We start from the raw sequence: 27,192 nt of genomic DNA, 5'->3' as shown, positions 1-27,192 counted from the left end.
CTTCTTCTTCTTCTTCTTCTTCTTCTTCTTCTTCTTTCTTCTTCTTCTTTCTTCTTCTTCTTTCTCCTTCTTCTCCTCCTTCTCCTTCCTCTTTATTATTATCACATATACATCATGGTTTCAGTGACAGTATCAATGGAAGGACTCCTTCCGACAATTGAGATAGTAAGACATACACACATTTGCAAGCTGCAAAACTATTGTTGAGTACTTCTAAAACTCCTCCACAGGGCCAGAATAGAATGAGGTTCTGGAACTATTTAGCAGCTGGCTAAACGTGTCACCATTTTCAGTTGAATCTGCATTATTAATATTTTCTCTATCATTTAAGCCTAGAAATAGAAGAATAAATCAAACCTGATTTGTGATATCTGTTGGGTATTCAAACTGTAAACAAACACACTTAGAAATTTAACTATCAACTCTTTATCTGGCCTAAGCTGGTTCCAACACACGCCTGGGCAAGAATTTTATTTCCTTATCTTTTAATTTTGTTTCTGAAACTCTCAGAATCTCCTTTGTTCCAAAAGAGCAAGAGGCTTTGGTAGAATAGCATCTTTAGACAAACTTTAACAAGGAGTGAAACTCTGAATGGAAGAGATGACAACAAGAGAATGTTGACTAGCTGATACCATACCCAAGTGTCTTTGTCAGGATCACCAATTCTCAAAGTGCTCTCTTTGTGTTGATGATTGAACATTACATTACTTTTGAAACTTTAATGGTCTGTGAGACAAAGTATATATTCTGATAGGATGCTCAGAGTCTTGCACCTAACATGAAAGCAGAGGTCAGCATGAACCAAAGAAATGTGTTCCATATCTGTCCAAGGGGGAAGACCAGGAAGAATTAAAGTACCTTTGGTCACAGTCTCAATCTGAGATTTATGGTTGGCATCTGAGCTACAATGGGGCAGATAATCCATGGAGGTCTGTGAGATAGATGGGTTCATGCTTTGACATGGAGTCATCAATGACTTATAGTAAAGGAGGACATATATCAATGGAATCATATGGGATCATATCATTGAACCATATCAAAGGAAATATCAACATGTCATTGGAAGATGTGTTTCACCAAGGATGGATATAAGAAAAGGAACTAACATCAGGTCAGGGTTAAAAAGACTAAAGCTCAGAAGATACAAAGAGATATAAAAATGTTGGTACCCAAAAAGATGAAAGCAAGAAGAATGAAGAAGGGATAGATGGTGGGCATGGCCCCATGGGCAGGTGGGGTCATTACTCAAAGAGAACAGAAAGAAGTCAGATCATGTCAGTGCATATTTTGTTGCCACCTTCTCTCACAAGAAGAATCTTCTTCAAGCTGGAGAAAGAACAATGATGGTAAAGAAGTCAGTTAAGTCCAGTGTAGCTCAGGGGACAAGGAGATCACACCTAATCTGTTTACTAAAAGGTCAAACCTGCAGGATCTGACAATGTGGACTCAAAAACCCCCTCCTCTCAGGATGAATCTGGATATTTTTTCTCTTCTTAGCTCAAAATTCATCTAAAAGCCAACAGAAATTTGATTGTCATCAGCCTATGACCTCTCCTCTCTAACAAGATAAGCTGGACAACATACTTTTACAGTCCCACTTTATTTTTTATTATTTTTTTCTTTTTTAATAATTTTTTATTTTTTAGAAAAGTTATCATGGTTACATGATTCATGTTCTTACTTTCCCCTTCACCCCCAACCTCCCCCCCCCAAAGCCAACACGTATTTTCATTGGTTTTAACATGTGTCCTTGATCAAGACCTGTTTCCATATTATTGATAGTTGCATTGGTGTAGTCATTTCAGGTCTACATCCCCAATCACGTCTGCCTCAACCCATGTGTTCAAGCAGTTGTTTTTCTTCTGTTTCCACTCCTGTAGTTCTTCCTCTGAATGTGGGTAGCATCTTTTCCATAAATCCCTCAGAATTGTCCTGGGTCATTGCATTGCTGCTGGTACAGAAGTCCATTACACTCGATTTTACTATAGTATATTGGTCTCTGTGTACAATGTTCTTCTGGCTCTGCTCCTTTCACTCTGCATCACTTCCTGGAGGTCTTTCCAGTTCACATGGAATTCTTCCAGTTTATTATTCCTTTGAGCACAGTAGTATTCCATCACCAGCATATACCACAATTTGTTCAGTCATTCTCCATTTGAAGGACATACCCTCATTTTCCAATTTTTTGCCACCACAAAGAGTGCGGCTATAAATATTTTTGTACAAGTCTGTTTATCTATGATCTCTTTTGGGTACAAACACAGCAATGGTATGGCTGGATCAAAGGGCAGGCAGTCTTTTATAGCCCTTTGAGCATAGTTCCAAATTGCCATCCAGAATGGTTGGATCAGTTCACAGCTCCACCAGCAATGCATTAATGTCCCAATTTTGCCACATCCCCTCCAGCATTCATTACTCTCCCCTTCTTTCATTTTAGCCAATCTGCTAGGTGTGAGGTGATACCTCAGAGTTGTTTTGATTTGCATTTCTCTAACTATTAGAGATTTAGAACACTTTCTCACGTGCTTATTGATACTTTTGATTTCTTTATCTGAAAATTGCCTATTCATGTCTCTTGCCCATTTATTGACTTGGGAATGGCTTGATTTTTTTATACAATTGATTTAACGCCTTGTATATTTGAGTAATTAGACCCCTGTCATAGTTTTTTTGTTATAAAGATTTTTTTCCCAGTTTGTTGTTTCCCTTTTGATTTTGGTTTCTTTGTTTTTGTTTATACAAAAACTTTTTAATTTAACATAATCAAAATAATTTTATTTTACATTTTGTAATTTTCTCTAACTCTCGCTTGGTTTTAAAATCTTTCCTTTCCCAGAGATCTGACAAGTATACTATTCTGTGTTCACTCAACTTATTTATAGTTCTCTTTATATTCAAGTCATTCACCCATTCTGAATTTATCTTGGTGTAGGATGTGAGATGTTGATCTAAACCTAATCTCTCCCATATTGTCAGTTTTTGTCAAATAGTGGATTTTTGTCCCAAAAGTTGGGCTCTTTGGGTTTATCATACACTGTCTTGCTGACATCACTTACCCCATGTCTATTCCAATGATCCTCCCTTCTGTCTCTTAGCCAGTACCATATTGTTTTGATGACTGCTGCTTTATATAGTATAGTTTAATGTCTAGTACTACTAGGCCACCTTCCTTCATGTTTTTTTAATTATTTCCCTTGATATTTTTGATCTTTTGTTCTTCCAAATGAACTTTTGTTATATTTTTTTCTAATTCAGTAAAGAAGTTTTTTGGTAGTTTGATAGGTATGGCACTAAATAAGTAAATTAATTTGGGTAGAACTGTCACTTTTATTATGTTAGCTCATCCTACTCATGAACAATCAATGTTTTTCCAATTGTTTAGATGTAGTTTTAATTTTTTTGAAAGTGTTTTGTACTTGTGTTCGTATAATTCCTGTGTTTGTTTTGGTAGATAATTCCTAAGTATCTTATATTGTCTAAGGTGATTTTAAATGGTGTTTCTCTTTCTACCTCTTGCTGTTGTGATGTGTTTACAGTCCCACTTTATGCAATTTAGTGCAAGGGTAGAGTATGGGACAGATTCCAAAGTAACAAATACATGAACATTCCCTTAATAACCTTTTGATTGCTAAACTAATCTAAGTCAATAGAAAACAAATCTTGTTTGCCTACAATTACTATCCTTTTATTGGCTGGGCAGTCCCACCCCATGTTCTCTACCACTGATTATAAAAGTCTGAGCTGGCACCTCTGAAAGTGTAAGATCATTTCTCAGGACAATGGATTCTTGGGGACTCACCACAACTGTCCTTCTAACTTGTGTCCTTTTTCTGATCTTATCTTTATGGAACCATGGGATCAAAAAGGGGAAGCTCCCACCGGGTCCCATTCCTATTCCCATTTTTGGAAACCTCCTGCAATTTGATTTCAAGAACATGGCTGCAACATTCTCTGAGGTAAAGGGGAAGGATTTCAAGTTTGGATCCTCGCTGCTTATATTATTGGGTTGAGACACAAAGAATTCACATGAATATTGAATCAGGATTCATGGTGATTTAGATTCCTAAATCATGGATGGTGTAAGTAAAGGGCTTTGTATGTGATTAACATTAGCAATGTCAAACTTGCACTGAATATCTTCTCAAAACTTTTTGGTTTGGAGCTAGCTATGGAGGCATTTAATTGCCAAGTTAAGGAGGCACAAGGGAGATCCTGCAGGCTTTTGAGAAGAAGAATGGCACTGTCAGAACTGTTTATAGGAATCTTAAGTTGCTAGTTGTGTGGATTATTCATAGCAGAGGAGAAATACTAGAAGCTGGAGGTTGAACCTGGAGGTTATTGAAAAAATAGATTAAAAAATAATTTACTATGTGCCTACTATGTGCTCAATATTATGGAGATAACATAGAGTAAGAGCTTTCAGCTGCATGTCAGTTGGAAAGGCATTGTGCTCATTAGGACACATTAACAAAGACTAATATACACATTTAATGTTATTTTTTTACTTTTAAAAATTGTACCTTTTTCTGACACTGAATCATTGGGCAGTGCCCAGGACTTTGGTGGTAGGACTTTTCTAGTCTTCTATGTCCATGGCTTCAGCATGGATAGAAACAATTGCCAGGTGATTGCTTCCAGGGCTAATGTAGATGGTGGCTGGGATGGAAGAAGGAACAGTGGTCTACAGATCTTTGTCTCTCCAAGGAATCTTGGGCTTACCTGCCCGACAGGGTCAGTTATTTAGTAATTGGTATTATTAGTGGTGAGAAACGTGGGATACTTCTCAGCAGCGATTTCTCCTCATTTAAATGATGACTCTTTGGTTTATACTGGATGCAGGAGCTATTGATGTGAAAGGACCAATCACAAACACTCTTGAGTAAGAGTTCTGCACTGTTTCTACCAGTTTCCAAGTGGTTTTACAATGTAATGTAATCTCTCCTTTAGGATGACTCACAAGATTAGCCAGCTTGGGTGCCTGTCTCACTGGCCCAATAAAATAGTCAAAGGCAGGGAGTCAGTGAACACATGAAGGGTCAAGAGGGAATAGATGTGGGAGATATCCAGACTTGACAATGGCTTATTGGATATTTGTAATAAGCAAGAATGAAAAAGTCAAGAGTGAATCTGTGGCTTAAATCAGGATGAATGGAAGTTCTTCAAAAGTAGCCCACTTTTTGGGTGTCTAAGAGAAATGGACAAGTTAGATGTAGTTTTGTTGTGTGCGGAAACAAATGAGTTGCCTTGCAGACATATTAAGTGCTAACAACAGAATGATCTGAAGTTTTATTTAGTGAAAATGAGAACAACAGAATTGTTTTTGAAGGTTCTATTGGAGGGAAAGCAAGACTGACTGAGGAAAAGGAAACTTGTTTAGATGCTTTGGACAATAATGTCCACAACAAATAGGAGGGAGAGCTGTTCATTTATTATTTGATTATAGTTTTCCCTAACAAGAAGAATGATATATCTTGGGAATCACTGGGAAAAAGAGATTAATAAAGAGATTATATTCATCAGAAGTAAGGAAGTAGTATGAGAAGAGCTGATTTACTTAATTACTTAATATCCTTTTATTTCAATGAACAGAAATCCATTATTTTCTCCTCCTGCATTAAGGTCTCATCATCCATAGAAAATAAAATCCTTATTACAGATATGTAACCAAGCAAAACAAATTCTCAAATTGTATACCATGTCCAAGAATATGTCTCCATCTGATCCCCGAGTCCACCATATTTCTATCAGGATGTGGGTAGCATATTTCATCATGAATCCCCAGCAATAATGGCTTCACAGTTTGAGCATTATAGTTCTTAAGTTTTTCAAAGCTATTTGTTTTAACAATGTTATTTTTATTATATAGGTTTTTTATTTGCCAACTTGAATCTATAAGAATTCACACAAGTATTCCCATGTTTCTCTGAGACCATCCTTTTCTTTATTGCTTACAGGACATTGTTACACCCACATAATTACATACAATCCTGTAGTAATATGATATGTTTTCCCAAAAATCACGCCACTACCTAAAACTGTGCAATTAACCTTATAGAGTTTAAGGGAGGAATGGGTTGGGGGTTGAAAAATTTTATTGATCATCTTTAAAATGAAAAGGACCTAATAAAAATGGTAGCACAGTTTTCAATATGGTAAATGCTTAAGAACAACGCAAATATACTAATATTGGCTAGACTTGTCCTTCATCAGCAGAGAGTCTTTAATGAAGAGTTTATTTCATTAGGACCTTTTCTTCTAGGCAGAATATGCAAAAGCTTTTTCTCCAATCATTTAATTAGTCAGTCAATCAATCAATCAATCCATAAAATGTCATGTAGCATGCAGCATGTGCCAGGCAGGTGATATGGTACAATAGAGGGAGGTCTGGAGTCAGGAAGACCTAAATTTAAATCCAGCCTTAGATATTTGGTAGCTGTGTGATTCTGGGCCAATCCCTAACTCTGTTTGCTTCCATTTTCTCATCTCTAATATGAGCTGAAAAGGGAAATGGCAAACCATTCCTCATATTTTTTCCCAAGAAAATGCCAAATTGGGTCACAAAGAGTCCAACCAAACTGAAACTGAATGGTAATAACAATCTGTGTCAGGTGTTGTACTAGGTCTTAAGTATAGAAAAAGGAAAACATAATGATCCCTGGCCTCAAGAGTTTTAATAAAACAACCTGCACATACCTATATCTATATATATCTACATATATCTCTCTCTGTCTGTCTCTGTCTCTGTCTCTGTCTCTGTTTCTCTCCTTTTTCTTTAATCTCTTTCAGGAATAGACCAAGTTGCAAAGGTATGAATAGTTTGATAACTTTTGTGGCATAGATCCAAATTTAATGATGATAACAATGAATAAGTAGATTCGTTTGGGTAGGATTGTCATTTAAATTACATTAGTTCCCCCAACTTATGAATAATTAATATTTCTCTAGATACTTAAAGCTGATTATATTTTAAAATATTTTATAATTATGTTCATGAAGCTTCTGGGTTTGTTTTAGGAGACATACTCTTAGATATTTTATTCTATCTATGATTATTTTCAGTGGATTATCTCTTACTAGCTCTTCTTACAGGACTTTGTTGTTGAAATATACGCACTAATGATTTATATGGGTTTATTTTATATCCTGATACTTTGCTAAAATTATTGATATTTTCAGCTAATTTCTAGTTGAATCGCTATGATTTTCCATAAATACTATCATATTATCATTGAAAAGGAATAGCTTTACTACTTCTTTGCCCATTTTTATTCCTTCCATTTCTTTTTCATCTTGTATTGCTATTGCTTTCAATTCTAATACAAAATTAAATCATACTGAAGGTGAGAGGATTCCTTGTATCAATCCTGATGTTATAAGGAAGGCTTCTAATTTATTCTTATTATAGATAATTTTGCTGATGGCTTAAAATATATACTTTTTTTTTCTAAGGAAATCCTTTTATACCTGTATTTTCAAGTCTTTTGAACAAAAATGAACTACATTTTGTCACAAGTTTTTTCTGCATATATTAATGTAATTATGTAATGTTTATTACTTTTGTTGTCAATTTAATCACTTAAGTTATTTTCTTTGTAGCAAACCATTCTGCCATGTTTGTTATAATTCCTCTTTGGTCTTAATATACATTTGTGATACATTGCTATAGTCTCCAGGCTAATATTTTATTTAAAAATTTTCACCTCTATTCATTAATGAAATATTTCTTTAATTTTCTTTTTCTGCTCTTGCTCATCCTAGTTTATGCATCAGAAGCATATCTGTTTCATAAAAGACTTTTGACCAGACTCATTCTTTAAAAATTCTTCTAAAGAAATTATTTAATATCAGATTTATACATGTTTAGTTAAAATTTACTTGAAAATCCATCTGGTCCTAATATTTATTTCGTAGGAGGCTAACTTATGGCCTACTAAATTTCTTTTTTCCAAAATCTGTTTATTTTTGTGTTCTTCTTCCTCCTCTGTTAATCTAGGCAATTTACATTTTTGTAACTACTCTACCGTTTCACTTAAATTGTTAAAATTTTTGGCCTATAATTATACAAACATAATTCCTATATCACTGTTTTGTTTTGTTCTTCATTAGTGACAAATTCACCATTTCATTTTTTATTTTAATGATTTGGTTTTATTCTCTGTTTTAAACATCATATTAACCAATAGTTTATCTATTTTTTCTTTTTTTTAATAAAAATAGCTCTTAGTTTTATTTATTAATTCAATGCTTTTCCTACATTCAATTTTGTTAATCACACCTTTAATTTTTAGGATTTCTAATTTAGTATCTAATTGGGAGTATTTAATTTGGGTTTTTTCTGGTCTTTAAATACTATGCTCAATTCATAATCTGTTCATTATTTATTTATTTTTATGCATTTAGAGACATAAATTTCCTCTAGTTATTGCTTTTGCTGTATCTCATAGGTTTTCATATGTTGTCTCATTATTATCATTTTCTTTCATAAAATTACTTATGGTCACTATGGCTTCATTTTAGGAAACAAATTCTTAAACATTAAGTTATTTAGTCCCCAGTTAATTTTGATTCTATGTTTTCAAGGTCCCTTATTAAATATATTTTATTACATTATAGTCTGGAAAAGATGCATTTAATATTTCTGCTTTTCTCTATTTAATTATAAAGTTTTGTGTTTTAATATATAGTCAATTTTTATAAAGGTAGAATGTAGCACTAGAAAAAAAGATATATTCCTTTCTTTCCCATTCAATTCTCTTCAGATATCTATTCTATCCGGCTTACCTAAGATTTTATTTATCTCCTTGACTTCTTATTTATTTTATGGTTAGATTTATCTGCTTCTGAGAAAGGAAAATTGAAGTCCCCTGCTAATCTAGTTTTGTTGTATATTTCCATCAATACCACATTTGGATAGATTTGTGGTAGGGAGCTCTAACTTCTTCCCAATGCTGATTGTTAAGTTTTCATAAGGACAATTTGCATCTTAGAAATCAGTAATTGCTACCAATCGAGATAGGATTTATTATTTTATTGATTGTTTAGACTAAGAACATGAAAGATAAATTGTTAAAAATGAAGCTTAAGCATAAAAGTTTTTACAATATACTTTCCCACCAAAAGGCTCAATGTTAAACATTTGCCTGAACTTCTCTATTACTCTATAAAAATTGTTTGAGCTCAAGCAGGAGTGTTGTACAAAGTTCAGAGAATGATGTTATCATCATAGTATAGGTCTGGTACCAGAAGACAAATAATAATAATAATAATAGCTGGCATTTATAAAGGGCTTTAAAATTTACAAAATGCTTTATTTCATTCTCATTTGAACCTCACAAGACTCTGGTCTATTAAACTCAATCTCTTATCTCTGAACCTTTGCACTGGAGTTCCTCCCATGCCTAAAATGCTTTATTCCTTCATCTCTAATTGTTAGTTTTCCTAATTTTGTTCAAGACACCCCAAAGCCCAGTTTTAGCAGGAGACCTTTTTGAATCCCCCTAAGGGCTATTATCCTTCTCGCTTTCTCTCTGGGTATAGCTTGGGGAAATAAGCTACTGGAGGAATGAGAGAGTTTGCCAAGTAAGCATATAAAAATATATTCAAAATAAATACTTTATTTAGAGGGGAAGGCACTACAAGGTGGTGTAAGTGTCAGAAAAGATATTGTGTAGAAAGTGGCATGTGAACTAAACTTTGTGGAATTTAGGATTTCTACTAGAGAGGTGCAAGGAAGGAGCACATTCTGGGCATGTGTATTGCAAAATCAAGGCAATGGAAATTAGTATTTTGTGAGAAAGAGCAAGAAGGTTAATTCTTCTAAGTCATGGAATAAGTCAAGAGCAATAAGGATGCTGAAAATATTCATCCCAGGTGAGTCGTGAAGGATTTGAAATGCAAAATAAGTTTATATTTTATCTCAGAGGTAATAGAAAGCCACTAAAGACTGTTAATCAGTGTAGTAAGTGGTCTGACCTGTGCTTCTATAGTGGCACTTTAGAAAGGAACTGAAAATTTTTTAAAAATATATTGAATTTAGGTAAAGGATCCTGAATTCCATCTTATACTTATTGAGTATGGGAAGCCTAAAGATATTAAAGAGAGATAGTAGGTCAAGATGCCTATATCTGGGATTTATCTCCATAGTGATGATACAGTTATCAAGAGTGAGAATTGGAATGACAGTTGGGTTGACCTCCAGGAATTGATGCAGAGTGAAAGAAGCAGATGCAGGAGAACATTATACAAAGAGGCTGATACATTGTGGTATAATCGAACACAAAGGATTTCTCTACTAGCAGCAATGCAAGGATCCAGAGCAAGGCTGAGGGACTGATGAGAAAGAAAACTAGCCACATTCAGTGGAAGAACTGTGGGAGGAGAAACACAGAGGAAAAACAACTGCTTGAACACATGGGCTGATGGGGATATTATTGGGGATGAAGACACTAAACAATAACTCTCGTCCAACTATCAATAATATGGAATTAGGTCTTAATCAATGATACATGTAAAACCCAGTGGAATTGTGCATCGGCTAAGAGGGGTTTAGGGGCATTTGAGGGAGAGGAAAAGAACATGAAATATGTAACTATGGGAAAATATTCAAAATTAAAATTAAAAAAAGAGTGAGAATGTAGAAAGAGAAGGGAATATGGCCCATGACAGACTAATCATGAATTTGTCATTCTTTTTTAATTATGATCTAGCAAAGAACATAGACTAATCAGACAGGTAGGAAGAAAATAGACAGAGGTATAGAGAGGATTAGAGAAACCCAGATAGAAGAGAATAGATGATAAAAGAGGGTAATCAATAGTGAAAAGGTCTAGGAGAATGTGGATTGAGAAATGGCCGGTTTGACAACTTAGAGACCATTAGTAATTTTGGAAAGATCAGTTTGAATTGAATGTTGATGAGACAACTACTGCAAAAATTTAAGAAATTTGAGTAGGAGAGGCAACAAGGGTGGACTTTTGAAAGGAGATAATCTCATCTATATCCCAGGTGGTTTTTACCCCCATGTACTCCAATAATTCTCCCATAGGTCATATACATAACATCTACCTTAGGCCCTTTCTTTCTATCTCTAATTCTTAAATAGTTACCAATGGAACACATGAGGAAACTCTACATTAGAAAAATGGAATTATAGGGATTTCCAAGGAGCAAAACTAACGAATGAAAATACTACCTTGTCTCATAGCTAATTATTTTGTATTCTGTGAATTCTTTAACAACATTTGGTGTTATGTGTGCATAGGTACACACATATATGCTGTGATATAGTTGGGGATAGATTTAAACTTTTTGAAGTTTCACACTGACCTCTCTATTTCTTGGCAATCTTTTCATAGCTGGCTAAAAAATATGGCTCCATATATACTCTTTATTTTGGAACTCAGCGTGTTGTGGTGCTACATGGATATAATACCGTGAAGGAAGCTCTAATTGATCAAGGAGATATTTTTCTGGAAAGAGGAAATGTACCAATATTTGAAGATACTGTCAAAGGACAAGGTAAGTTTAGTTTATTCAAGAGTCACTGAAAAACAAAAAGGTATGGAAGAATATATCAATTAATTATACCTCCATAGAGCAGTTACTGGCTTTCATTTTTAATGTTCCATTCCAGAATCTAGCAAAAGGCCTTCAAGTGGTAGGGATCTGATACCTACTATGCTGCATTGAATTTTGTTTGAATTGAATAAAATTAAATTTGTTCAATGAATTAAGCTAGAATCTCCTTAGCTACCATGCACAGTGTCCACTTCTTGCCTTGATTGTTAGAATGCTCCACATCTTGTATTTCTCCATTGTCTAGGAGTTGTTTTCGGCCGTGGAGAAAGGTGGAAACAAAATCGGAGATTTTCTCTGATGACACTAAGGAACTTTGGGATGGGGAAGAGAAGTATTGAAGAGAGAGTTCAGGAGGAAGCCCAGTGCCTGGTGGAGGAACTCAGGAAAACAGAAGGTTGGTTTTCAGTTCTTGTCTTCTGAGCATGTGGGGTCTCACTGCTCACACATTCTAGTGCTATGTACTATTTGCTTTGGGAGTCCTTCAAAGTCTCTGCCTTGGTCCACTGACTAGGTAACCACTCTGTTTAGCTATAGAACTCCTTCTTGCTTTTCTTATTCAGATATTACAACTTATCTATCTAGCCTCCCTCTAATGCATAAAAGAAACTATCCAGGAAAATAATCTTAGAGGAATTAAACACCAAATCCAGGTATGAACAGAAGAGAAGCCAATTTCTACTTGATTGAAAACATTGCTGTTAAGACTATTTTTTCCACTTTGGGTAATTTTTTTCAACATTAGGTCAACCTAATGATCCCACCTTCATCCTTGGCTGTGCTCCATGCAATGTGATCTGCTCTATACTTTTCCGTGACCGATTCAACTACAAAGATGAGAGATTTCTATATCTGATGGGTTTATTAAATGAAAACTTTAAACTGTTTACTGACCCATGGATACAGGTAAGGTCAGAAGTGTCTTGTTTTGTGACTGATGAATTTCAGCAATAGGATCAGCATATCCTACACTCATATAATGCTATATAAATACTAGCTATTATGATTATTACTGCACAGAGGAGGAAACTGAGATAAAGAGAACTGTCAAGGTTTCCTGGAGTTTACCAAATAGGTCACAGGGCATGCATGCTGATCCAGTGTTCTGACTTCAAATCAAATGGCCTTTTCACTTAATCATTATCTGAAGAAGAACAAAGTCATCCTCACAGTAGAGCTGTGAACAAATCTTAGAAAGAAATAGGAATATTGGAACTCTTTAAGTTCTTCTGCTGATTTGGTGAATTTCACACCATGGTCAGCCCAAGCCTCCACTTGTTGGTAAGGAGAGTAAGTGGTGGCCAATTCATGAAATAATGACCTTAGTTTCCCTATTGAGTTTTGAATTGGGCAGAGAGGATCCTGTTCTTCACTCAAGCCTCCCTCAATTTCATCTGATTACTATCAATGCCACCTGGAGAAATTAAGTTCTTTGGCTTCAGAGTGGCATAATATAGGCTTTCTCAAGATGGAGCAAAGAGTTTCCAATTTATCATTCTGGACTCTCCAATTCTGGTACCACATTAACTCTTGATCCTTAACAGTTTGGTCCACATACTCCATATACTTTATGATAGAGCCAAGCTGGATCATACTCAGTCCTACAGTCTAGTCCTGTGCTTCTTTCATTTTGGGGATTTGTTTCTCCCGTCCAATATTTCTTGAATATCCATTTGGTTTCCTCTTTACCTGTTGAATTTCTGCCCACTTTTAAAGTCCCCCTCCAATAGCATCTACTTCATGAAGCCTCCCCCTTTCCCTGCAATCAATAATGATTTTATTCTTTGGGATCTCCCATAGAATATTATATGCATCCTCCTGATGCACACTAGTCATGTATTATTTACTTGAGAGTTATTTATCTTTGGATATCTCATTCTTCTTCTAGAATATGAACTCCACATGCGTATGAATTTTATCTTTTAGGAAATTTGTATCTCTCTGAACATCTAATATATTATTCTACACTAATAAGGTACTCATTTAGTATTTGTTGAATTAATTAATAATTGACTAACACAATGAGGATAATTGCAATATTATGAGAAATAATATATGAGAAATAATAATTAATTAGCATAATGAGAAAGCTCATTATCTGGTATGCCTTTAAAATACTCTCCCCTCAAATATACACAAAATACCAAGGGCTTACTTTAGCCTCTCCTAGAAGTCTTTCCACATCCTTTTTTTATAAAGATATTTTATTTTGCCAATTAAATGTAATAACAATTTTCCACATAAATTGTCTAAAATTATGTGATCAAAATTGTCTCCTTCTCCCCTTCTCAAGATGGTAAGCAATTTGATCTGAGTTATACATGTAATATCATGAAAAACCTATTTCTGTAATGGTCATAGCTGTAAAAGAATAATCATATAACCCTCTCTCAACCCCCAAATAAATCAAAGTAGAAAATAGTATTCATAGATCTGCATCATGATTCCAACAGTTCTTTCTCTGGAGCTGGATAGCATTCTTTGTCATAAGTCCTTCAGAATTGTCCTATATCATCATATTGCTGAGAGTAGCTAAGTCTATCACATTTGATGATTTATAATATTGCTATTACTGTGTTCAATGTTCTTCTGGTTCTGCTTATTTCACTCTACATCAGTTTATTTTGGTCTTTCCAAATCTTTCTGAAATCACCTCATTCATCATTTCTTACAACATAATAGTATTCCATCACCATCATATATCACAGTTTGTTCAGCCTTTCTTCATTGGTAAGAACTTCCCGACGCTTTGACGCTAGAGGATCTCTTCCATCCTAGAACAAGGTACAATAGGAGGACTTTAGTGGAGAAAACTAGTCAATTACGACTTAACCCAAAGCTGGTGTATTAGTAATTTCAGTAAAGTCACTAGATGTAACATAAATGCACACAATTACTCATTATGCCTGTATATTATCAACAAAAGTGAACAGGAACAGGTAGAAAGGGAAACTCCATTAAAAAAACTATAAAACTTCAGTCTATCTACCAACATGCTCATTGGAACTGTTGGAACACAAGAAACAATAAAACTCTCTATGGAAATGAGAATTGACTTGTAAAATTAGAGACATTTTAACTGCTTATAGATAACCTAAACTAATATAATAATAATGGCAATACTATCTCAATGGATCTACTAATTTAATGCCATAAAAATCAAAGGATTACTTGATTGTGTTAGAAAAAAATATGATATGAAAATTCATCTGGAGGTGAAATGGTGAAAAGCTTCAAAGGAAATCATGGGAAAAAATGGGAGAAGGGACTCTAACAGAATCAGACCTTAAAAGAGTTTGTTACTAATTAAAACATAGAAAACTAAATTAGTGTAAAACACTACAATTAGAAACAAGCTAACTTAAGAACCTAATTCTTGGTAAACCAGAAAATACCACCCAATGAGGTAGGAACTCCCTACTTGACAAAAAGCTGGAGAAACAAGGAATTATTTTTGTAAAAAGTAGCTAAGACCAACAACTAACATCAAATACAAAGATTAGCTTCAAATTTTATACATAATAGATGCAGAAAGTCTCATCACATACAACTTGGAGATTCAAGGAATTAACTTTCAAATATATGAACGTGGGGGAATGATCATGATATAATTTAGGATTTAGAGAATCACAGAAAATAAAACAAGCAGTTTTGATATATGAAACTGAGAACTTCAACACACAAGCCAAAGTAAGGTAGGTAAAATTTGGAGGGAAACAGTTGGAAGAAGATTTGCAACAATTTTCTCTGATAAAGATATTATAGGCAAGATTTATAAGGATTAGATTAAAATTTATTAGAGCCATTAACCAACTGAAAATAAGTAACAAATATAAGGAAGCATTTCTCAAGGGAAAATTTCCAAGATATATACCTATGAGAGATGTTGCAAATTACTAATAACTAGAGAAAGTGAAAATTAAAGAAAATTTCAATCTCATTTGGCAATGATGATAAAAGTATAAAATGACAAATATTGGTGGAACCACAGAAAATGTCATATTAATATGATATTGGTGGAGTCCCTCTTGAAAGGCATCTGGAACTGTGCCTCTAAAGTCAATAAATTATATACTTTTCCAACCATCAATGTCTTTCTTAGTTTCAAATTACATAAAAATCAGAGAAAAAATTTTTAAATATACCTCTATTTACAAAAATATTTATAATAGCTTTTTGTTGTGATAAAGAACTAGAAAGTGCTGATAAGTTTGGGAAAGGTTGAAAACTTATGGTACTATGGTACTGGACTATTTAATTTTGTTAAAAGAGTTTTTTAAATGTAAACTCAATGAGCAAAGAGAGATAATATCTGTTCATTGAAAAACTAAAGAAAATTAAGTTCAAGAGAACAACTTGGAGAACTTGTTTTACACTTGGTGCTCTAAAGAACCTTTCTCTTCCTCTCACTTCAAGAGCAGACCTTCCTTGATTCTTAGTGATTTTTTTCCAGTAGTGTCTAATTAATTACCCTCATCTTAACCTAATTGCCACCCCTTTCGAACTTGTCAGCACCATGCTCTCCCAATGTCTCATGTCTGGAGTAGAAAGAAGCATTGCCTTCTAGCCAGATTTCTCTCTGCTTCATGCTCATTTTGGTCAGAGAAATAGGATTCTTGTTCCCTGAACTTCAATGAGGCCAATGGCTTTTGAATTATGCAGGACTGTTGTGTACAGTCCTGAAGCTTCCTCTCTCTAATTACTATTAGATGTTTTATCTGCTAATGACTTTTGTAAAATACCCATCTTTCACAATCATCATTGTCTTCCCTGAATGGATGCCTTAAAAAATATTCTGCCAATTTTTTGGCACTATAGAAGTTGTCATAAAAATTGTCCCCCAATGACTTTCTTTAAAATATAGTTAAAGGGGACAGCTGGGTACTTAAGGGGATTGAGTCAGGATTAGAGATAGGAAGGTCCTAGGTTCAAATCTGGCATCAGACACTTCTCAGCTGTATGACCCTGGGCAAGTCACTTAACCCGCATTGCCGCTCTTCTGCCTTGGAACCAATATACAGTATTGATTCCAAGACAGAAGATGAGGGTTTAAAAAATGTGGATAAGACCTGATTTTTCCTTCCATATTTTTCAAAATATCACATGTTGGAGGAACTGTGGGGAAACTAGCACATTGAGATACTGCTAGTGTAGCTGTGAAATAATCTAGGCACCGTAGAAAACAATTCAGATCTGACTCTCCAATTTAGTAAATTATGTATATGCTTTGAGCCAAAAATTTTATAAAAAGAAGTTGAAAGTTATATCTAAAAAAGTGGAAAACAACTTTTTGTGGCTTTGGAGCACTAGAAATTACACAGTACTAATTAGCTGGGTCATACTTGAACAAACTATGGTACATAAAGTTTATGGAATTTCTACTATGTTGTGAGAAATGATGAAAAGGACATTTTAAGACCTATGAGACTTTATGAATAGATGCCAAGTACAGTGAGCAGAAATAATTTGTACAATAACAAAGACACAGGAAAGATAAACACCATGGAAGGCTAAAAAACTCTGATAAGAGCAGAATTCTAGAGGAAACATAACAAATTCTGATATCCATCTCCTAGATGGACTCAAGATACATAATTCATACATTTCTGGCTATTGCCAAGGTGGCATTTTGTTTTGCTTGACTATACAGATTCATTTCATGCTTTTGTTTTTCTTTTTTCCCAGTAGGGAGTAAAGATGAGAGAAAATATTTTTTATTAATGAAAATTTTAAATGAATATAAAAGAAAATGTAATGACTTTGAATAGAACAGAATCGTTTATAGAGATGAAAAATTGTCTCTCCATGACAATAAACTCACATGTCTTTCTGTTTTCTTATTGTGGGGGAGTTAGCTCTACAACTTTTTACCAGCATTCAGAGTGCATCTTCCTGGAAAGCATAAAAAAATTTTGAAAAATATTGAGGAACTAAAACATTTCATTTCGGAAAGAGTGAAGGAGCATCAAGAGATACTGGATCCTAACAACCCTCAAGACTACATTGACTGCTACCTCTCCAAAATGCAGCAGGTAGGATACATGGGGGAAGAGTATTGCCCACTTAAGCAAGACTAATGTTCCAAAGGTTTTTCACCCTCTCTCTTCAAATGACAAGAAGGAAAATCAGAGAAAATCTCAAGATATCCATATCCCCCAAGGAGGCCAATGTCTCCTTCATAACTGAGCCATGTTTGCTCTTCCCCTGCTCCTTATCAGAACCCTGTATTAGAAGGGAATTCAGAAGAATTCTGTGGCTCAGTGTGATCAGCTGCTGATCTAGGCTTTCCTGTTTGCAGGAGAATGACGTATTTGAAAATGATAATAGGAATCAATTAATAACCTTTACTAAGTTCCTACTGTCCCAGGTGCTTTTGCTAAGTGCTTGAGATACAAAAAAGAGAGGAAAGGCTATTCCTGTGTCAAGGAGCTTAAAATCTAATGGGAGTGAGAGATAACATGCAAAACAATTTACAAAGTAAACTACAAACAAGACAAACATGGTGCAGAGCAGAACTTGGAGTCAGGAAGACTTGAGTTCAAAGTCAACTTCGAACATTTCCTAGCGGTGTAACACTGGGTAAAAAGGGGTAAAAAGGGGTTTTTGTTGGATGAATATTAAAAGGTCGCCAAGGAATTGAATACATATCAATTCCTAATGAGAAAACCTCAAGTCAAAATGACTCTTATGGATAGTTTATTTACAAATGAGAAGAAAGAGAAATTTAGAAATTTAGAAAAAAATTAGAGAGAGGATAAGGTAAGATAATTAGCCTAAAGCACTAAAAAATTTGTTCCAGTCCCTGGCTCAACCCAGGCAGGACTAACTAGTCCTCAGTTGGAGAAGGTTCAGCCAAAGGCCGAGGGCCGAGGGCCAAGGATGAATGAAGCAAAAGCTTCAGTCATGACGCCTTTCTTGAAAGGAGAGTTCCTTCAGAGAAATCCAGGAAAAGCCAGTTTTTGCACTCACCATGAACTCTAATACAGGGTTCAGTTCTAAGGGAGAGATTTAAGAGCACTCTCACCATGCCCAAAGTCCCAGCCAGACAGCCAACGCTCCTTCAGGTCCAAGACAGGAACAAGAAGAGAGCTACAGGAAGTCGTCACTCCCTTTTAAAGGTGCTTCTTTTGCGTCACCTCTTGTGCATTCCTTCTAGTTTATGTGTCGAACCACAACAGAAGCTTTGCTTAGAACTGCCTACAGGGCAGTCAGTCAATTCTGATTTGTTAACCACTTTCACACATGTGGGTTACAGACTTCCCCACTTGTGAATTAAGTGGTGGTGTTTACATCTTTGGTGATTAAATCTAAAAATGGGCAGGGTAGATTTAATCACATTATCACACATCACACTCTGCCTCCATTTCCTCAAATGTAAAATGGGGATAATTATATTTATGTCCCAGAATTCTGGTAAGGAAAAAATGATAAACATGTAAAGCACTTTGCTAACCTTAAATATAAATAGAAATTATATCTATTTTTATAAATGCTAGCTATAACAACATCCCATGAAAGCACTCAAAATAAATTAAATATAGAAAGCAACTTAATTTTGTACCATAGAAATATAAGATATTCAAGACTTCCAGAAATCTACAAACTGATTTGGAAAACAAATAAATCCTTTATAATACTATATTTATGCCCCCATAATTAAAATGAACAAATTTGCAAAAATAGACATCAGTTCAACTTGCAAATCATTCTATGACTTTCTTCTAGTCCAACATAGTTTCACTCAGATTGATAGAGGCTTCAAGGTAATGGTGTTCAAAGAATGCTAAGACTAAGCTCTGAAAGACTTGTATTCAATTCTGGCATCAGCCACTTTATAGTGAGATAACCCAAAGCAAGTCCCTTAAATGCCATCTGTCTCCATTTCATCAACTGTAAAACATCTGCCTCCTAGGGACTTTGGAAAGATTAAATGAGTTAATATTTGGAAGGTTTTTAGCACAGGGTTTAGCACATTGTAGATGTTTCCTTCCTTTCTTCCTTTAGTCTAACCTAAAAGAAGAAACTTTTCTCAGGAGGAAAAAATTTTAGGGAGTACTCAATAATTTCATTAAAATGATAAACGGCATCTGTCTAAAACCACCAGTAAGAGGTATATGTAATGGAGGAAAAGGAGAACCTTTCCCAGTCAGATCAGTGGTGAATCAAAGATGTCAACAATTTAATATTGCATTAGAAATGATAACTATAGCAATAATAGCAGAAAAAGAAATTAGACTAGCCAATGAGGAAACAAAACTATCATTCTTTGCAGATGATATGATGATGTGAATAGAGAACCTAGAGAATTAACCAAAAAAAAACTTAAAAAAACAATGAACAACTTTAGCAAAGTTGCAGAATACAAAATAAGTGACATAAATCATCAGCATTATTATTTACTACCAACAAACCCAACAGCAAGAGACAAAAAAGGAAATTAAATTAAAAAAACAACAGAAAATATAAAATGTCTATGGATATATTTACCAAAACATACCCAGCAACAATATGAACACCATTAAAAATTAAAAAAAACACTTTTCACACAAATAAAGCCAGAATGAGAAGAAAAGAGAATAAGAATAAAATCTACTATATTTACACACACAAAAAAATAACAGCCACAAATAATGATTTTATTCTTTGGGATCTCTTACATTTTTTATTTATTAAGGTATTGTACACAGTTATTAAAATTAACTCTTTATTTCTAAGTTATATAAAATCCTCAAATTATTTCTTTATGTCCTATCTTCAAGATCATTTTGGCTTATAGAGAACTCATGTGTTCTTCCAATATGGTTGTTACTACAATTTATGGCAAAATTCCTCTATTTTCTAATACTTAATCTATTAGTTTCATCTTAAAAGAACATCTATAATTTTGAATGCATCATTCAACATGTTTTAATTTCATATTTACTCTTTATTTTTGAGACCTATAATTTCAGTCCATTTTTCACCCTTATTTCCTTTATTAATACTTTTATTTTTCTTTGTGGAATACTTTAATAATAATAGCTAGCTTTTTATATCATGCTTCAAAGTTTTTAAAACACTTTATGAATACTATACCACTTGTACTTCTCAACAACCCCAGAAAATATGTACTTTATTATCTCCATTTTAAAGTTGAGAAAGCTGAGATATACAGAAGTGAAGTGATTTGCACAAGATCCCAGAGCAATAAAATGTTTGAAGCTAGATGCAAATTCATGTCTTCTGTCTCCAAGTCTAGCATTCTATCCATTGAAGGACATAGCTGACTTGGCTATTGTATTTTTATTTCTGGGAGTGCTACGATCATTTTTTTTTTTTTATCACAGACTTTAGCTGTTCTTAATGAGAGAGTCTATATTCATTGTATTGTATCCTGGTCTAAAATATTTGCTCATTTTCTCTCTTTATGAGTTTTATTGACAGTTGATTTGAATAGATAAACGTCTACTTAACTCTTATCTCTCAGCTTTTTTTTTTTTTTTTTATCACAAGTAGCTTCATTTCCATTCCAGGTAACATGGTATTCTGTCTTCTCCCATTCGGGCTATTTCACCAACCACAACTTTCAATTTCCTCTTGTATGAAATTGAAAAAAAATCACATTCTTTCTAGGATGTTATTTCTCTTCCTATAAAGTATCTTTAGTCAGGTAGTTTCTAACATTGGTTCTTCCTACTTCTAGATTCTATTAGCTCTCATATTTTACAGAATTTCACAGAATTCATGAGTTGAAAGGTATCTCTCAATAGTCCTAATTTTAAAGGTTGGCTTCATAGAAAAGTATTAGAATAATTTTGCTGTGGCATTCCCAGAAGACAGAACTCATAACAGTGGTTTGAAATTATAAAGACACATTTAATTTTATTTCTCCATGAGGGGAAAATGTCCAAGACTGGCATAAGAGTTCTTCATTAAGCAGGGTTTCCCATCTGCGGAAGTCTTCAAGTTGAACCTGGATGATTACTTAGGGGAGATTTTTGGAAAGGGAATTTCTGATCAGTCACAGGTGGGCTCACTGAATATAATTTTCACTACAAATTTTGAAATTTTGTTTTCTCCTGCCCCAGAACATTCCTTTCAATACCCCATTCTGAACACCTGAAATTCCTTCTTGAGTGTGTGCCTCTATTTTTTACTTAGATGCTGTCCTGTTTTAAGGTAAAACTGTAATAAGGGGTAATTTCATAGTACCATACCAGATCATTAAGATTTTAATGTGAATTGCTTTATCAGGTCCCTTCCATACCATAGATATAATATCCATTCCATAGATATAATAATTGAGATCTAGAAAGGATCCAATTCTCTCATTACATATGAGGAATCAAGACAGAAAGATTAAGTGACTGGCGCTGGACACATGAGCACCCTTTGACTAAGGGTAAATTTAAATCTAGATCTTCCTGATTCCAAATCCAGTCCTGTATCCATTATGGCATATTCCTTGAGGGAGAGAAGACTGCCAGGGATGGCTAAGCCTATGGTTGGGCAGTGGAAACTTGAGTGCATTGGGAAATCTTTAGTTTCTTGGGGTTCGAAGTGAAGGAGTGTGATAATAAGATTAAGTCTACACTGCCCATCTTTAGATTTAATCACCAAAGGTGAGAGCACCTTCCAATTCTGGGAGGTCCTAACCCAGGTGTGCTAGAGTGAATAACCAATCAGAATTGAGGCACTGCCTCCTACGCTTTCTGTGAGAAGGCATCTATTGTGATTGGACACACAGGCTAGGGGAAGGCACTGGAAGTGATATATATGTGGCCCTTCCAAGCAGGGAGGAGGGGAGTGAGGCTGTGACTGGTGTGGTGAAAGAGACCTGATGGAGGTTCACTGGTTGGTGACGGAGACTGTTCCATGTAGTGAGTTTAAAGACTGAATCTTCTGAACTTCTATTAAGAAACTTCCTTTTATAGACTCTGTGAGTGGAGTTTGCTCCATTCACCTCCGGCCTCAGGCCCTTTAACCCTAGGCTGAGGGTTAAGATATACCTGGACTAATCAGTGAGATAGATTCTTAATGTCTTTCTTCTCTCATGTAAATAAATTTACATAAAAGTCAATTTTGATTTGAGATTATTCTTAATTGAGGATTGAGTTCAGTCCTCTGGAGACCACCTTTTAATATATTGAACCCATAATACCCCTTTTCTCCCTTACAGGAGGAAGATGGCTCCTAGATCAAACATTATGTACTTTTTTCTGTTACTTATGACTGTTCCTGTTGTTGTTCATTACTTCATTCATTTTATGCCTCTGCTTGCTTTAGGAGAAAGACAATCTCCCACCTGAATTTGACTTGGAGAATCTTATATGGACTGGAGCAGATTTATTTGCTGCAGGAACAGAGACCACTAGCAGCACTCTAAGATATGGTCTGCTGCTTATTCTTAAACATCCTGAGGTCCAAGGTAAAGTGAAAGAATTGCCATGCTTGCAGAGCACATTTGCTGTGCCAGCCCCATACGTTGCTCATGAGTTGGCTCCACATTCCTACCTTCTGGACCAGTGATGGTGAACCTTTTAGAGACTGAGTGCCCAAACTACACCCCTCAAGCCACATGTGAAATGCCCCTTTACCCTATACAGGGGAGGGAGGAAGTCCTTCCATTGGACTGCTGGGCAGAGGGGCAGAGGAAGTGAAAAATGTCCTCAGGTGTGGTGGGAAGGGGAAGGGGAGCAGCTCCCTCTGGCATGCTTCCTTTAGGTTCACCAATATGGCTCTGGACTGACATGACTTCCAAACAGATCAACAGCAGGTCAGATGGTAGCACATGTAATAAAATAGAAGACTTGGGCAAGATCTGATAGTTATTCAAGTTTGTGAAGGTCCTGCATGTGGAATTTAATTCAGTTTAATGAACATGCAAAGGTCCTACAGTGTACCCTCAGCTATATACCTGGAGGACAAAATCCAAGTGAAACACTCTCTCCTCAAAGGGCTTACATACCAGCAAGACTAGTTCTGATGGATACTAGGAGGCTGAACATGAGGGATGGATGGAGAGATGGATAGAAGTTGCAAATTGACAAAGTAAGGCTTGATTTAAGGAAAGACTTGTTAACTATTAGAGCTGTTCCAAAACTAATTCTGTTGCCCTGAGATATTGAGTTCTCCCTTACTAGAGCTTTTCAAGCAAAGGCTGGATGATCTTTGTTATCCTTCAGTATCTTCTTTAAGTTCACAGGGAATAAGATTCTCATTCAACTATGGATGGTTCTCAATTAAAATAGTCATTTCTAATGCTGAAATCTTTGTCTCAGCTGATTGGGATATAGAGAGGGGAGATGATAAACTTACCTGTTAAATAATCTAAATGAAAGTACAAATTTCATCATCAGAACTTTCACATTCAAATGAAACCATCTAGTTTCTTTGACAATGAGTGGCCATCAATATAAAGAATGTAAAGGCACTAATTCACTTGGCATAGGTTATTTCATTTAAGGTCCTGTGAGAGGATAGGGTGCAGTTATTCCCTCCATTTTACAAATCATATTATAATAGATTTAGAAGTATAAGGGTCCTTAACAAGTGTCTATGTTCCTTATTTTTCAGATGAGGAAACTGAGGCTAAAAGAGACTAAATGATTTGACTAAATTTACCAAGACAGTGTCTGTAAAAGTAAAATAAACACAAGTCTTACTGACTCATTCACTAAGTCATGGGAAAATTATCCCATTGCTTCTGTAAAAGTCTACATATCCTTGACTGAGTGGAAGGAGGACAATGAGCCAATCTGAAAATAGTCTTAGGGTGTGTCATAAGACAGATATTCCGTATAGATTCTGTTGGGTATTTCCAGAAGATGAGGAACCTAAGTGTCTATCCGTATTTTTGTTCCTGCAGCAAAAATTCATGAAGAAATTAATCGTGTGATTGGACACAATCGAATTCCTTCCATAAAGGACAGGCAAGATATGCCCTATATGGATGCTGTGGTGCATGAAGTGCAAAGATTCATTGACCTCATACCTCTCAACCTGCCCCATGCAGTGAACAAGGACATCCAATTCCAACAATATACCATCCCCAAGGTCAGCAGTCATCTAGTTCTGGAAGGGATCTTAGCTATCACTTGGTCCAGTGATCTCATTTTAGACTTGAGATCTATGATCACACTGCAAGTTTCCTTTAAAGCATTCTTTTGTTATGTATGGCTAACTTAGATGTGATGGATGAATAAAGAATGAGAGGAAAATGTATACTTACCTTTGTTTCCCTGATTCTCATTCATCACAGCACCACTTAGAAAGAAAATGTACAGAAAAAATAATAGAGTGAGATTACAGAAGCAATTTTTTTGTTTATTTAATTTCCTCTTCCTGGATTGGATCCTCTAAATGCTATTGTCTGTCCCATTGTGTAGATGGAGACACTGAATTTGAGATCAAATGACTTGCCCAAGGTCATTTAACTAAAACTTTTGTAGGTGAGACTATTGCCTGATTCTGAAATACTTCTTTTCAGGGACACTTAAAAAATACTGATTGATTGAAGTCTCCTAGTACTGGCTCAGTAGAGCTACTCTTCCCCCAAAGAAAGGGGAAGGGAGCATCCAACCTAATGGTTCAGGTTGAGTATATAACATGTAAGTCTATTGTTTAGTTCAAGTCATTAAGATCTCAGTATGGACCTCCTAGATGAAAATTGCTGGACCAAGTGGAGTTCACACAAGGCGAGAATAGGAGGATGTATGACCACTGAGGACTTTGGATTCTTCTGGAGGGAGCACAACTTACATCTAGAAAAGTCTACCCAAAACAATCGTTTCTTTCTTTCAGACTTGGGCTGTGATTTGATTATCAGAGTGGTTTTCAATTGAGGAAACTCTTTCAGGATAATGGTCTGTACTTAGAGACTTTGAGCATTGCTTGTGGAAAGTTGTATGTCCTGCCTAGAGTCACATAGGCAACAGGAGTAGACGTGAAGTATAGACCAAGGAATTGAATGGAGAGAGAGCTATAGAAGAGGATACCTAAGTCAAACCCTGAAGGAAGCTAAAGATTCTAACAAACTTATATGAGCAAGGAGTACTTTCTAAGCATGGAATCCATAGAGGTAAATTCATGAATGGGGAACAACACTTGGCTAGTTGATCTGAAATCCTAAGAATAACATGATGGGATCCAATAAAGGAGACTTCAATCAAGCAAAGTAGACTAGAATCTAACCAGACTCTTAAGGGCTAGGCATATCAATATGTATCACACAAGGGAGTGTGCATTTTGTACTAGAGACAATAGGGTGCCATTGAGGATTCTTGCAATTGGTATCATGTTGTTAACTGACTCTCCACTGGAATGTCTTCTCTCTAGGGCACAAACATCTTCCCATTGCTTTCGCCAGTCTTACGTGACAGTAAAGCATTCTCCAACCCTGACCAATTTGACCCTCAGCATTTTCTGGATAAAAATGGAAGTTTCAAGAAAAGTGACTACTTCATGCCCTTTTCTGCTGGTAAAAAAGAAACCCTCCTGATCTCTGTCTCTACTCTAAAGGGAGATTCCTTTCCCCATTCCCACCCTTCTCAGGCAAAGCGTCCTCTTAGAAGTTTTTCTGATGTTGTACCAACCCTGTGTAGCACATGATATGGGAGTCAAACTTCCACAGGTCCAGGTATCTAGGAGGTGGGATGGTGTGGGTGACTAAGATGAATGAGAGACAGTCTAAGCTTCAACCAGACAAGACTTCATAGAGACTGCTCTGGTCTGCCTCGAGTAAGGTTTATTTTTATACACTTTGAAATCACACATAAGGTTGGCATGTAAATTCATTTTCAAAATACATCTTTTCTTGGAGATAATGGATTAAGTTACACATTAATTTTGTTACTAACAACTCTTCATTCTTCAGTAACTTTCAATATGGGGTGGAAAGAACAATTTGGCATGGTGGGAACGTACAAGCCTTTTCAGGGGAGACAATTTTTCCATTTGTCATCCATTGTTCTTTTATGTTAACATACTGAATCAGGGAGCAGGGAGCAGGGAAACTTAGAGACTGTTCTGACCTGTTTTTACAGGCACCCGTGTAAGGGAGTGAGAGATCTAAGTTAGGGTTTTTTAAATCTTTAGTATTAATTCACTATTTGCTGGTTTTGTAATGAAGTGACTTTTAGGGGAATTTCTGTATTAATATATGTGAAGGTGGGAATTTCCTAGGAGTCTGTAGGGGTCTGTAAAAGCTCTAGTAACAGCCTTTACTATTCTTCTGTATTTTCCTGGGACTAAATAGGGATATTGATCACAATAATTTCAATAATAAGGAATTTTAGTAAGAGAAGAGTCACACAGGGGTACCTGAGTGAGGGGTTTCCATAATCCCTGGAATTTACTGTGCAGTTCCAGGATCCCCCCCTGTGACTTGGTCATTCAGGAAGGGTTTGATGGCCCCTGGCATATCCCCCTTTTCTTTTTAATTGAATTGAATTCAATTCAATTTGGACTTAATATATGCTAGAGCCTAGGGATCTGATGATGACTGGAAAACAAAAAAGAACGACAAGGAATAAGACAAGTACAATTACACAGACACTAAGCATATGAAACAAGTCATTATGAGAAATGAAGGAGGAGACACCATCATAAAATGAAGATGCTATAGAGGAAGCTGAATAT

At 35.4% G+C, this 27,192-nt stretch overlaps 1 protein-coding gene and 1 pseudogene across 1 annotated transcript; one reads left to right on the top strand and one right to left on the bottom strand.

The window, feature by feature from the left end:
• The window catches only part of LOC123233005, a 190,397-nt pseudogene that overhangs the window by 131,337 nt on the left and 31,868 nt on the right, over positions 1 to 27,192 (bottom strand).
• Positions 3,780 to 26,163, top strand: LOC123236629 (cytochrome P450 2C23-like). Its single transcript, XM_044662993.1, has 8 exons — positions 3,780 to 3,956; positions 11,355 to 11,517; positions 11,822 to 11,971; positions 12,320 to 12,480; positions 17,430 to 17,606; positions 22,840 to 22,981; positions 24,422 to 24,609; positions 25,891 to 26,163. Exons 1-8 carry the CDS (start codon positions 3,780 to 3,782, stop codon positions 26,161 to 26,163), a joined length of 1,431 nt encoding a protein of 476 aa, XP_044518928.1.

Source organism: Gracilinanus agilis, chromosome 2, assembly GCF_016433145.1.
Source record: "Gracilinanus agilis isolate LMUSP501 chromosome 2, AgileGrace, whole genome shotgun sequence".
NCBI lineage: Eukaryota > Metazoa > Chordata > Mammalia > Didelphimorphia > Didelphidae > Gracilinanus > Gracilinanus agilis.
Note: the sequence above shows the minus strand (reverse complement) of the source record. Positions and strands in the feature narration are given on the sequence as shown.